This window comes from Oncorhynchus kisutch, unplaced genomic scaffold (assembly GCF_002021735.2).
Source record: "Oncorhynchus kisutch isolate 150728-3 unplaced genomic scaffold, Okis_V2 Okis09a-Okis19a_hom, whole genome shotgun sequence".
In the NCBI taxonomy this organism is placed as follows: Eukaryota; Metazoa; Chordata; class Actinopteri; order Salmoniformes; family Salmonidae; genus Oncorhynchus; species Oncorhynchus kisutch.
The window spans coordinates 2,051,868-2,066,488 of NW_022261985.1; the positions used below are offsets into that span (position 1 = coordinate 2,051,868).

Below are 14,621 nucleotides of genomic sequence, written 5' to 3' on the forward strand. Positions count from 1 at the left end.
AGTATCAATAAAGTGTTTTCGTCCCTGATGAATATTTTCAACCTCCTCAACAATTTCATGTGGCCTAGGTATGAATAAATACATTTTCATTTGACTTTAAGCCTTGTTCTATTAACCAAGTCACAGTGACACAGTATTAGTAATTGGTCATTCATGCTTAATCCATCATTATGCAACATATGCCAAACTTTTTGCATTAAATCCAAGTCATTTATGGACAATTAGAAAAATAGGACGATCTTAACGAACTATGCAAAGCGCTCAATTTTGCACCCTGGCTTATTTTCAACATAGTTGGTACCTTGCCCCGCCCATAATTTTGTCGTCACTAGTTATCACAGCCACAAAGTCAAAAACCCCGCCCATTACTTAAATGTATCTTCTCAAAATAGGATTTGAAACCTAACTCTAACCTTAACCACACTGCCAACCTTATATCTAACCTTGGCCTTAAATTAAGACCAAAAAGCAAATGTTTGTTTTCATTAATATTTACGATGGCTGTGGTAACTAGTGGAAACCCAATAACTTTCCTACGCGATGCACATCAATAACAGGCTCTCTGATTGGTCAGGGACACCTGAACGGTGCATTTGTAAATGGCTTTCCTTGGGAATAATGTAACGTTTTATTTGTTGTAATGTATTATCAGCACCTTAAAGCATTTTGTCGCAATTTTGAGTAACATTTTGTTGATCGTCTTGGATCTGGGAAACGATGTCGGCCGCAGAAGGCGATCGCAGTTCGGAACAACTGAATAAATTCGAGAAACTGACAGTGAGGCCTCCAGTCAGAGTAGCAGGTCAGTCAAAAACAACATACTACTGTAGCATATCCAGCTAGCTAACGTTAGCCATATTACTAGAGACCTGTCCGCTGGTAACGTTACTGTTATGAATCCAATTCAATGAATATGATTGACAAAATCCGCTAATCTTGATTGCAGCGGTTAACTGGGTTTTTGTACTATTGACATTGAAAGGCAAGATGTTTAACCAAATGTAACAATAGCGGCGACCTAGGTAGCTAACTAGTTAGCCTCTGTCTGAACCACTAACTGGCTAACGTTACCTAGGTAGGTAATTAGCTATCTATGTTTATTTTGGTTTGCTCAGAGAGCAATAAACCATGGAAACACCGTTTAAGAATAAAATATGAAAGTAAACAATCTCATATTAGCCTAATCTACTAACGTTATTAGCTTGATTGCAAATGTTTTAGCTGACTAACGTTAATTCTAGCTAACGTTATTTCACAGATGTCAGTTATTTGCGCTTCATGTTGTTGGCTAAACCCGAATCTGGCTTTACAGGAGACATCCATTAATAATGCCATATTCTGGTTCAGTTGTTGGCTATACAAATGTTTGATGCATAACGTTCGCTAGACTGATATCATTATGATTATGGAAAGATGGTTGGTGGTCGACTCATCTGCAGAAATGCTCAACTCCAGGTGATCCTCCATCCTTGCAAAAAAAAATGTTTAGTATAACCTGATTCATACATTTAACTTAAGCTATTGACCACTGTATTGATTGATTTACTGTATGCGAATGACCTCGACACTGACTCCAAACCACCAAGATGAGAGAATTATGGATGAGAAATGTATCATATTTCATTATACACATTATCACCTTATTTTGGTCCTCCGGCATTAGGCCTTCTATTGTTGGCAATACACAGGAATATAATCTAATGCTGTTTAATAATCACATATATACTGATGCCGGATGGATTTGTGTTTGTTACATCAAGGACTGCATCCGGATCCCCAGGTACTGCAACCCTTGTTCATAGTAACATAGAGCTCGCCAGCTTGTAGTCCCAAATACCGGAAATCGGTTGCATCTGGTTCGTTCAGCAATTCCTATGGTGGGAGAGAATGGGGTTTTGGAATAAACACTGAAATTAAGGTCTGAGGTTAACACAGGCTTAGGATATCTTGTGTTTTTTCCCCCTGTGAGATAATATCAGTCAATTCACAGGACCTTTATGAATTATGAAGACTGTGCTTGTTTTGATTAAATAAATGCTTAAAGTGACATTAGCTAATGAAGATTATCACAAAACGTATATGATCTCCTAAACCTGTGTTTACCACAGACCTTATTTTCTCTGTTTATCAATATAAATTCCCAATAGGCTTTGGCTAATGAGCCATGACAGAGTTAGTTCCTACAAAAAGACGCCATTACTATTGCTCTCTGTAGGTATAGTTGTCTGTGGCCTACTACTTAGCTGCTGTGCAAAATCTTGGCAATGCCTTGCTTCTTCTAAAATTATGTTGTGTGTGTGCAAGAAGGACATGTGCCAATGAGAATGCCTGCTGTGGAAAGAGGCTAGGCTACATGCTGTGGAAAGAGGCTAGGCTACATGCTGTGGAAAGAGGCTAGGCTACATGATGTAGAAAGAGGATAGGCTACATGCTGTAGAAAGAGGCTAGGCTACATGCTGTGGAAAGAGGCTAGGCTACATGCTGTGGAAAGAGGCTAGGCTACATGCTGTGGAAAGAGGCTAGGCTACATGCTGTGGAAAGAGACTAGGCTACATGCTGTGGAAAGAGACTAGGCTACATGCTGTGGAAAGAGACTAGGCTACATGCTGTGGAAAGAGACTAGGCTACATGCTGTAGAAAGAGGCTAGGCTACATGCTGTGGAAAGAGGCTAGGCTACATGCATGCCATTATACATGCACTCTTCTCTGTAACTCATGATCACTGAGCAGATGTAATCCTAGGCTGGTTTTCAGCGGCTGGTGAAATGTGGACATTGAGTGACATTGTAAAATGCCACCTAGCAACATAGAGAGGACCTGAGTGCCTGGGCAATATAAAGCCAGACTGTCAGACCAGCTCAAAAAGTTGAATGGATGGGGATGTTTAGGTCCTGGTAGAACAGAATGCATGGGGATGTTTAGTGCCTGGGAGAACAGAATGCATGGGGATGTTTAGGGCCTGGGAGAACAGAATGCGTGGGGATGTTTAGGGCCTGGGAGAACAGAATGCGTGGGGATGTTTAGGGCCTGGGAGAACAGAATGCATGGGGATGTTTAGGGCCTGGGAGAACAGAATGCGTGGGGATGTTTAGGGCCTGGCAGAACAGAATGCGTGGGGATGTTTAGGGCCTGGCAGAACAGAATGCGTGGGGATGTTTAGGGCCTGGGAGAACAGAATGCGTGGGGATGTTTAGGGCCTGGGAGAACAGAATGCGTGGGGATGTTTAGGGCCTGGGAGAACAGAATGCGTGGGGATGTTTAGGGCCTGGGAGAACAGAATGCGTGGGGATGTTTAGGGCCTGGGAGAACAGAATGCGTGGGGATGTTTAGGGCCTGGGAGAACAGAATGCGTGGGGATGTTTAGGGCCTGGGAGAACAGAATGCGTGGGGATGTTTAGGGCCTGGGAGAACAGAATGCATGGGGATGTTTAGGGCCTGGGAGAACTTGGGTGTGAGCCAGCCTCTTGAGCTTGTCACTGTCTGTCTGCTGATGGACAAAACACATGCCTGGACCATTTATACTGCATTATACAATAGCATCACCATCCCCACTTGGTTCGTGCTATGTGAAAGTGGCATTGAAGGGTGGAATTTTCTCAAACCTAGAATAGATGTTTTGGTTTAAATGCGGAAAGACACATTTCGGTTGAATGCATTCAGTTGTGCAACTGACTAGGTATCCTCTTTCCCCTGACCTAAGGTAGCCTAGGTCCTGTACTTCATTAAAGTATAGCATTTTTGTCTTCTAGTAGGGTGGATTTGATTATGCCTGCACTTACATTGAGACTGAAGATGAAGAATGACCTGTGCTCAACCCATTTCTTATCTCGTCTTTTAGCTTGTTAGTTGAGTGTGGTTTTGGCGTGGTGAAGCTTTATCTCGGTCTGAAGCCTGGCGCTGAGAGTATCAGTGTTTCACATATGGTGTGAATGGACAGGTGCCTGACAAAATAAACCAAACACTTGAGTCAATGAGGGATATAAAGTATAGTGAAAGCAGGTGATTCCACACAGGTGGGGTTCCAGAGTTAATTAAGGAATTAATATCCCATCATGCATAGGGTCATGAATAGAAATTCCCATTATTTTGGCTACCATGCATGGCTAGAAGAAGAGATCTCAGTAACTTTGAAAGAGGGGTCTCAAAGGAGCATAGGGGGTTTAAAGGGTGTGGTGTGTCTGTCAGATCTCAACCCAATTGAACACTTATGGGAGATTCTAGAGCGGTGCTTAAGATGGCATTTTCCACCACCATCAACAAAACACAAAATGATGGAATTTCTTGTGGAAGAATGGTGTCGCATCCCTCCAATAGAGTTCCAGACACTTGTAGGATCTATGCTAAAGCGCATTGAAGCAGTTGTGGTGGCCCAACACCCTTTGATAAACAAACCAGTAACATTCTAGGTCTCTGGAATGAGCGTTTCTTTCTCTTGTACACAGTGTGCTGCAGAAACGGGTTATTCTGTTTAGCACAGACTCTTGCTATGCTGTTGGACATGAGCAACATGTTTTGGATAGCTTGCCCTCTGTTGTCCATACTGCAACTAACGGTCTCTGAAAAATGACTACCCTGTAAACAATGTCCTGGGTTCTGTTAGCCTAACCTAGGATCTGCATCTAATCACAACATCATCATGGTGCTATGTTAGAACAATGTCCTGGGTTCTGTTAGCCTAATCCAGGATCTGCATCTAATCACAACATCATCATGGTGCTATGTTAGAACAATGTCCTGGGTTCTGTTAGCCTAACCTAGGATCTGAATCTAATCACAACATCATCATGGTGCTATGTTAGAGGCTTTTTTGACCCCCTTCTTGAGTCATTAGTGACCCCTTGCTCTGCTGCTGATGTTTAAGAAACAAGTGGTTGATGTGTGTGTTACTGACCAACTGACAACTCTGATTGTGGTGAAAGGCCCTAAGAAAATTAGTATGGCCAATAGGTTGGGTGTGAGTGTGTCTGGGCGAGTTCGTTTTGCATGGTCCGGTGCCCCGGATGGGCAGACCATTCCATTGGTCCTTCCATTTTTAGACCATTTCATTGATCATTAAGTGAACTCTCCACCCACCCGGGTCACCGGGCCATGAAACTCGCCTTATGTTAGTGTCTTTTTGTCACCTTCCAGCACACACTCATTTTGTTGATTCTCTCTGACTGTCAGCTCAGTCAGTAGAGCATGGCGCTTACAACGCCCGGGTTGTGGATTCAATTCCCACGGGGGACCAGTACTTACAAATATACTATAAATGTCTCTGGATAAGAGCTGAACTGATTAGAATGTAAGAATCAGCGTGTTCTCTACGTGCCAGCTGCCAGTCTAATAGCTGACTACTCTCCCTAATCCTTATGTGGCTGGCTACTTAATTGATGCATCCAAATGAGAATGACATTTTTTCATTATGTTGGCTACTTTAGATTTTTGGGAACACACTGGTATCAGCTGCAGTGTTGCAGGTTATGGACCAAATGCCCAGCCTAGGAATTAGGCTATTGGTGGTGAGCTCTGTGTTTTTACTGCGGAGAGGACAGTCATGTAGCTGAAAGGTGAAGGTGGCAGGGCTCTTGTGCTCTCTCTTGGTGGACTGTCACTGTGGAAAAGAGCGCCCCATCGGTGGGAACTTTTTGGAAGTTGTGTTCCTAAGTCTGAGCCGTTTTGTTTTCAGTGAATCTACATACACACACACACACACACACACACACACACACACACACACACACACACACACACACACACACACACACACACAGTTTGTTTTTCTATCCCTGTGGGGACTAAACATTTATTCCCATCAAAAATACGATTTTCCCTAACCTTAATTCTAACCCTTAAACTAAGCCTAAAATAGCCTTTGCCTTATTGGGGACCTGGGAAATGTCCCCACAAGGGAACATTTTCCTTGTTTTTCTATGGTTGTGGGGACATCCGCTACCAGGAGGATAGTAATACACACTCCATTATATTACTCAGTCTGTTCTGCTGTGTGTACCACCCTGGGATTTAAAAAGTACCATACCATCCGCTACCACGAGGATAGTAATACACACTCCATTATATTTCTCAGTCTGCTCTGCTGTGTGCACCACCCTGGGATTTAAAAAGTACCATGATGCCAGCAAGACGCACCTACTTGCTTTATTAGTTTGACCAGGTATATTATACTGTAGTTGCTGTGCTTCTTTATCACAAATGTTCCACACAACTTCACTAGCTTAGTGCTTACACAATAGAAACCTCCGGAATCCCAGATTGCAACATGGAAGGACCTTGCTCAGACAGCATAGGCTAGTCCTCAACTAGTGGGTTTTCAAAATTCCAGAAATCCTGGTTTGAGAAGTCCAGATATCCTGCTTATTCCATTCTGATTCCGGTCGTCTTCCAACTAATATTTTTTGGTAAGTTTACCGGAATCTTGCAGCTCTATCAACTAGTCAAACTGTCTTGTTTTACATCTTCTAGTTAGAACAGTTTATATTTTTTGATCAACGGTTATTATGGCAGCATGATGTGAACCCATGAAGATTAACACAGCCCATACTTCATCAGTCCTATGTGGCTATGTGTGATTCCTGGAGTAGTAGCCCGCTGTAGCTTAACATCTCTCTCCACCTTGTCCCTTACTGTCATCCTCCTCCTAATACCACTCTGTACCACCCCACAGGTCTCCATATGCCCCCAGCTCGGAGCGGGCATCGCTGCGTGGCAGACAACACCAACCTGTACGTGTTCGGGGGGTACAACCCGGACTATGATGAGTCGGGCGGCCAGGAGAACGAGGACTACCCGCTGTTCAGGGAGCTGTGGAGGTACCACTTTGCCACGGGCACCTGGCAGCAGATCCGTACAGAGGGCTACATGCCCACCGAGCTGGCCTCCATGTCAGGTAAGGGAACCAGTAGGATTGTTTATTTCAGGTATGGAATTTAAAGGGACACTACAGTGAAAATGATATTTTAGCCTATCGTCCTTTATGTATTATCTTCAGGTACCGAAGGGTACTGTGTTCAGGGGTACTGAAGGGTATTGTGTTCAGGGGTACTGAAGGGTATTGTGTTCAGGGGTACTGAAGGGTATTGTGTTCAGGGGTACTGAAGGGTATTGTGTTCAGGGGTACTGAAGGGTATTGTGTTCAGGGGTACTGAAGGGTATTGTGTTCAGGGGTACTGAAGGGTATTGTGTTCAGGGGTACTGAAGGGTATTGTGTTCAGGGGTACTGAAGGGTACTGTGTTCAGGGGTACCGAAGGGTATTGTGTTCAGGGGTACCGAAGGGTATTGTGTTCAGGGGTACCGAAGGGTATTGTGTTCAGGGGTACTGAAGGGGTTTACGTTCATGGGTAACGAAGGGTATTATGTTGAGGAGTCCCATGTGGCTCAGTTGGTGTTGTGTAGTGGCTTTGCTGGCATGCATCTAAAAAATGTAAAAAATATATTTGCCCCACCAAGATTTACATGCTAAAATCTCCACTGATCTTCAGTATAAATGTAGCTCATTGAGCAGACTAAGCACAGATTTGACAGTCATTCAGTACAACTGAAATACCAGGGCCCATCTACTGTAGTAATTTACCCTGGACATTTATGTATGGAAAACTCAGGTTGCAGTATTTGCTTATTTACGTTTTCATTTCCAATGCATGTAATCCATCAATAACAACTTAATACAGTATGGTCACTTCTTAACAAGAGGGTCAAATAAAATATCCTACAATTCTCCACATCTACATTTTTAAAATTAAATCAAACCAAGCGTGCTGCTGGTGGGGGTCAAACTGATTTAGAACCCAGTCACTTGTGACGAGTTTTGGTAGGTAAAATATGATTTAGCTAACTCATTGATGTATTAAATCACGAAAGAGCATTTCTACACCTCAGGAACATCACATGGACTGTTTGATAAATCATTGGTCTGTGGATGATTTTTCGGTTTTACCTTGACATCCTCAGAAGACAATGGATTATCAAGTTTAGTGATTTGGTGAAAAGCCTCCACATGGACAATCCCACCTGCTGTCAGACCGCTGGGCATAGTGTCCAGTAGGCCTGACAACTTCAGATTTTATTGGTTGAAAACACATATTTAGCAAATGTTATTTTGGGTGTAATGAAATGCTTGTAAAATAAGTCCAATAAGAAACACTTTGTTTCCGTTGCAAAATGTCTTAAGGTCTTTCTACTGTGTGCCCTAATGAACACGACCCAGCTTAAACCCTCAGTATTGTGTCCCTCAGCTGTTTTACATGGAAACAATCTGCTGGTGTTTGGTGGCACTGGGATTCCCTTTGGGGAAAACAACGGGAATGACGTCCACGTCTGCAACGTCAAGTACAAGCGGTGGTCGCTGCTCAACTGCCGAGGGAAGAAGCCCAACCGAATCTACGGACAGGTAGGCCAATCAAATCCGGCATTACTGGCTCATCTCTGATTATCTTCTCTACTGGTTCTGTCTGCCACTGCCTCCTTGGCTTGCTCTGGACTCTGGGGTTTAGGCCTACACTCCGTTTCCTGTTCAAGGGCACTTCCGCCACTTTTCAACATCATTCATTATCTCCAGTATACATTATCAGTGTATACATACAGTGCCTTTGGAAAGTATTCAGACACCTTGACTTTTTCCACATTTTGTTAGGTTACAGCCTTATTCTAAAATTGATTAAAAACCTTTTTTACCCTCATCAATCTACACACAATACCCCATAATGACAAAGCAGAAACTTGTTTTTTTGAATGTTTGCTAAAAAAATAAATAAATGATATCACATTTACATATTTAAGTACATTTACATACATAAGTATTCAGACCCTTTACTCAGTACTTCGTTGAAGCACCTTTTGTAGCGATTATAGCCTCGAGTCTTCTTGGTTATGACGCTACAAGCTTGGCAAACCTGTATTTGGGGAGTTTCTCCCATTCTTCTCTGTAGATCCTCTCAAGCTCTGTCAGGTTAGATAGGGAGTGTCGCTGCACAGCTATTTTCAGGTCTCCAGAGATGTTCGATTGGGTTCAAGTCCGGGCTCTGGCTGGGCCACTCAAGGACATTCAGAGACTTGTCCCGAAGCCACTCCTGCATTGTGTTGGCTGTGTGCTTAGGGTTGTTGTCCTGTTGGAAGGTAAACCTTCGACCAAGTCTGAGGTCCTGAGCGCTCTGGAGCAGGTTTTCATCAAGGACCTCGTTCTACTTTGCTCCCTTCATCTTTGCCTCCATCCTGACTAGTCTCCCAGTCCCTGCCGCTGAAAAATATCTTCACAGCATGATTCTGCCACCTCCATGCTTCACAGTAAGGATGGTGCCAGGTTTCCTCTAGACGTGACGCTTGGCATTCAGACCAAACAGTTCAATCTTGGATTCATCAGACCAGAGAATCTTGTTTCTCATGGTCTGAGAGTGTTTGGGTGCCTTTTGGTAAACTCCAAGCGGCTGTCATGTGCCTTTTTATTGAGGAGTGGCTTCCGTCTGGCTACTCTACCATAAAGGCCTAATTGGTGGAGTGCTGCAGAGATGGTTGTCCTTCTGGAAGTTTCTCCCATCTCCACAGAGGAACTCTAGAGCTCTGTCAGAGTGACCATCAGGTTCTTGGTCACCTCCCTGACCAAGACCCTTCTCTCCCAATTGCTCAGTTTGGTCGGGCAGCCAGCTCTAGGAAGAGTCTTGGTGGTTCCAAACTTCTTCTATTTAAGAATTATGGAGGCCACTGTGTTCTTGGGGACCTTGAATGCTGGAGAAATGTTTTGGTACCCTTTCCCAGATCTTTGCCTTTACACAATCCTGTCTCGGAGCTCTACGGACAATTCCTTCGACCTCATGGCTTGGTATTTGCTCTGACATGCACTGTCAACTGTGGGGCCTTAAATAAACAGGTGTGTGCCTTTTCAAATCATGTCCAATCAATCAAGTTTTTAGAAACATCTCAAGGATGATCAATGGAAACAGGGTGCACCTGAGCTCAATTTGGAGTCTCATAGCAAAGGGTCTGAATACTTAATACATTTTATAATAAGGCTGTAACATAACAAAATGTGACGTGCTGCCCACGTCACCGTGAATCTCAGTGTTTGAAAATCAGTTTTTCAAAATGTTTTAACTTTTGATGATGTCATTGGATAGAACTTTTTAATGTCATATTTAGTTCTACAAAATGTAGAAATGCACGGTTTTCACTTGTAGACACAGGTATTGAGTTGGAGGTAATGAACATTAGAATAGAAAGCTAAGTGCTTTGACATGCATTTGTCAAATTTGAATAAAATCTGATTGACTTAACTAGAATTCATGGTGGACAAATGTCCACAGGGATAGGTAGACTCATTAAAGGATCCCAGGGGAGCATATTATATAGCAAAAGTAGATATAGGCAATCCTTGCAAATAAAAATATTTATTGTTGATTCCCATTGAAGTTTGATTTGGTAGCCATTTTGTTTCTCTCTCCCCAAGGCGATGGCCATCATTAACAGCTTCCTGTATGTGTTTGGGGGTACGACGGGTTACATCTACAGCACAGACCTGCACAGACTGGACCTGAACACCAGAGAGTGGATCCACCTCAAACCAAACAACCCACCAGACGACCTGCCTGAGGAACGGTGAGCATCACGCCTTAATCGGTACCACCGGATCATGTCATTGTCCCTCCCTGTTTCAGTCCAATTTCTTCTGTTTGGTGTCTAGTGAATACACCCCAGTCACTCCTAGAGGAGCAGAGGACCTCATAAGTAATGAGTCATGTCTGTTTGTGTCACAGGTACAGACATGAAATAGCACACGACCGTCAGAGGATATACATCCTGGGAGGAGGGACTTCCTGGACCTCCTATCCTCTGGACAAGGTAGTACACCAACCTGTCATCAACATAAACCCTGTTCCAATCACTTTCACCTATCCATCCAATTCAGATCTGTGATAAGTTCAAGGAAGGTCAGAAGAATGATCGTAAACCTGTGATGGTAGTGAGTCTGACTAGGCAAACAGACAGCTAATCTAGGTAGTTTGGTCACTTGGTGGTTTTCAGGCAATTTTTAGTGCTGTAAAGCCATAAAGATCGAGGAAGCAGCCACTTCTGCCACTGAGTGAGGCTGGGTTACGAGGCTGGGTTACGAGGCTGGGTTACGAGGCTGGGTTACGAGGCTGGGTTACGGTTGTGTGTGTTGGAGATGAACTAATTTCCTTTTTGTTTGTACCAGATACATGCATACAACCTGGAGACAAATTCCTGGGAGGAGATATCAACCAAGCCTCATGATAAAATAGGTTTGTGTCTGATGTTTTAATAGAAAACTAATGTGCTGTCTATGGGTCTTTTTATTCACATATCACTACTCATCCAATTGCTTTGGGTTTTGACAGGGTACCCTGCTCCCAGGAGATGTCACAGCTGTGTGCAGATACGGAACGGTGAGATTCTTATCATTTATTCTATAGCAGTAGTATTACAATGTTGGTACAGGAAGTGTAGTGGTATCGTTGCCCGGACCACTTATCCTTCTAACGGTGGTGGTTTTATCAGAGCCACTTTCAGAAGTCTTCATTAGTCTGCTTCTGTCTGCCTCCGCATCTCATTCAACAGCTCCATTCAATGTCCCAAATAGGGTTTGAAAAAAAAAGTAAATTTTCGTCATCCCATCAATATATTCTAACTGGTCTCAGTCTAACCCATGATGTTGTGTCAGATGTGTTTCTATGTGGAGGTTACAACGGTGAAGTCATTGTGGCTGATCTGTGGAAGATCAACCTGCAGACGTTCCAGTGGACCAAGCTCCCAGCAGTGATGCCTGAGCCAGCCTATTTCCACTGTGCTGCTGTGACCCCGGTCAGTAGGGCTCTACACTAGAGGAAACCTCAGCTGTTTATTATGTAGTAGTTGATGTAGAACTGTTATAGTGTCCCATTCAGGTTATACGCATCTCGCTGGTTAAGATGTAGCGTAGTAGACTTCAAAGGAAACGCCACTCAGAAACGACCAATGTTGATACAGTCCCAAAATGTTTTGCATGTCAGCAGTCAAACTTCAGATATTGGACTTTCAAGAAGCAAAGTGTCACTTGATTGATGTTCCTTTAATAAGGTGTAATGTCTCCTTCCCCCTCTCTACTACCTCATTTCAGAACTCATTTGTAAGTCCCTTCATCTCTCTGGCCGAAGCCCATTTCTGTTTCCAATCCAACTAGCTTTATTGGCACGATTAGTCAGTATATTCTTACACTGCCAAAACAAGAACACAGGATCATCCTAAATCAATAACCACAATTCAATATCCCGCTCATATTTCACTCACTCTCTCTGTGCGACTGACTGTTGCATGACGATAAAGGTTTCTGATTGTGATCTTCTCTCCGGTCAGGCTGGCTGCATGTACATCCACGGTGGTGTGGTGAACATCCACGAGAACAAGCGGACTGGCTCCCTGTTTAAGATCTGGCTGGCAGTGCCCAGCCTACTGGAGCTGTGCTGGGAGCGTCTGCTCAAGGCCCACCCCCAGCTGGCTCAGTTACCCACCATGCAGCTCCTCCACCTGGGACTCACACAGGAACTCATCGAGCGCTTGAAATAATGGAGGAAGGATGGATGGAGATGTCGGATGGGAACACAGGATTTATTTTTAAGGGGGTCGCCCTGAAGGAGTTGATGGTCCCTCTGCCTACGTAGCCCCGCCTTAAAACCAAAAACAATGGGATGCCTTTTTTCTTTTTGCGTTTGGACGTCTGATTTTACAGGGAATCCAAGTGGAATGTTTCTTGACCCCGCCCCCCATTCCCCCGTCTTGTCTTTGTGTTAAGGTCGCCACCCCCTCTCACACGCTTCTAGCCTCTCAATCCGCCTGCCTACAGACCCAGACATCATTTGCTCCACGGCTTTCAGATTCACCTCGACCCTCACTACTTTCTCATTTTATATTGGCCTTCATGACTTTAATAAGAATGCCATTTCAGAGGAATGATTATTTATGAAGGACATTTATTTGTATGTATTTTCATGAGACATTCTGTTCGCCATTTCTCTCACATTTATTTTCTCTACGTACAATTAGGAAAGTTCGACTCGGAGTCAGATGAAAAGTTACAAAAACATGCCAACTGTCTGGTGTGTTACAAGGGGAAGGTAGTATTGGTACCACCCTCATGCCAGACTTAGACGCAGGTTGTCGTCAGCACTTTTCCCTATTCAAGGCTTATTAACAGTCTGATTTTAATAGTTTATTTGTGTGAAGAACAGACTGATGCTACTGTAGTTGGGTCTCTAATAGACCACTTCCCTTTCACCTAATATCACACCACACTCCTAATACCCATTTAACACTGATTCAGTTATCCAATATGCATTCACGTATCTTGGATATACATACAGGTATTTGAAACCATTATCTCTGGTAGTTATCTCTGATATACAGTTCTCTGTGATGGTTATCTGCATCAGTGTCCCAAATTGCACCCTATTCTCTCTATAGTGCACTACCTTTGACCAAGGGACTTAGCCCTTATACCCACCATAGTAGAAACCTAATATCAATGGGTAAGAGTCAAAACACCTGGTCTCCATTCATTCTGAACTGTATCAGTCACTTTAGTATGCTTGTGGAAAGTCCATTTGTAAACTAAATCATCCATCACTGTGAATATGGTGCTCCTTTAAATGTTTTTATTTAAATAAAATGTTCAATTTCTGTTCCAACTTTTACTCCATCTTTGCTAATCGAACAAATATTAACAGATTTTTGTGGATCTGTTTAAGTAGAATACTGACATTGATCTGATTCATTCAGTGCCTTTCCCAAAGTTTCAATGAAATTGAAGTACCACAACCTAGACAGAAGGAAACATGAGTAATGGTTTAGCTCGATCCAAACATACTGACCATTTAAACATGACTCCCATTTTTGATCGCTTCTCCTTGTCTATAATTTCCCCTCCCATCAAAGATACCATATGCACCACTTGTCAGATCAGTCAACAATGCATTGATGAATCATTTCATTCTGTGCCCTTTCCAAACACATTGAACTGCTCCATTGTCAAGCAATCATTGGACAAATAGTTGAAGCAGCAATAATGTGGGAATATGTATTTATGCTGCTGTATTTAAGGATGCTTTAGAGTTCATGTTGTACTTGGGAGCTGAATCTGAACAGTATTCTGCTGTTAAGGCTCAATGTATGCAGACAGAGTGCCAGGGTCAGATAATCAACACAGATCAGATTATATGCTGAGCTGGGAACGTGGTTTAACGCCAAATATTATGGCACCTTGAATTCAATGCCATTAAATCTGCCTTGTGGAACAAAATAGTATTTATTGATCGTTGCCAAGGGGGTAGTTTAAAATGTCAATGAATACCCATGATTCCCTACTCCCCATCAAGGAAATGCCTAAATCTGTGCCTGTCCTCATTCTATTACACCTCTTCTCCGCATGTCATTAGTCACCTTTTAAGTTGGAAAAGTCGTCTCCCCTGGACTTGAATCCTTGCTGTGCAGCAAATGGTTAAGGCGATCGCTGAATTGATAATTGTATTGGTGAATGTTTAATTTTTCGATTGTTGACGAGTCAATAAACATGTACTGTAAATAGTTTTGTATCACCTTCGTTTGCTTAGCCTGGTCACAGATCTGTTTGTGTGGTCTTGCC

At 43.1% G+C, this 14,621-nt stretch overlaps 1 protein-coding gene across 2 annotated transcripts; it reads left to right on the forward strand.

The window, feature by feature from the left end:
• The first annotated feature begins 457 nt into the window (after positions 1–457).
• On the forward strand, positions 458–14,564 carry klhdc10 (kelch domain containing 10). 2 transcript variants are annotated; one of them, XM_031815318.1, is made up of 9 exons: positions 458–802; positions 6,665–6,886; positions 8,233–8,387; positions 10,437–10,585; positions 10,744–10,828; positions 11,184–11,250; positions 11,347–11,394; positions 11,670–11,809; positions 12,341–14,564. In XM_031815318.1, the coding sequence occupies exons 1-9, from the start codon at positions 718–720 to the stop codon at positions 12,548–12,550; spliced, it is 1,161 nt and encodes a 386-aa protein (XP_031671178.1). In that variant the 5' UTR covers positions 458–717; the 3' UTR covers positions 12,551–14,564. The 2 variants fall into 2 exon arrangements, with proteins under 2 accessions (XP_031671178.1, XP_031671179.1); XM_031815319.1 differs by lacking the exon at positions 458–802 and adding an exon at positions 5,737–6,398.
• Positions 14,565–14,621: the final 57 nt, after the last annotated feature.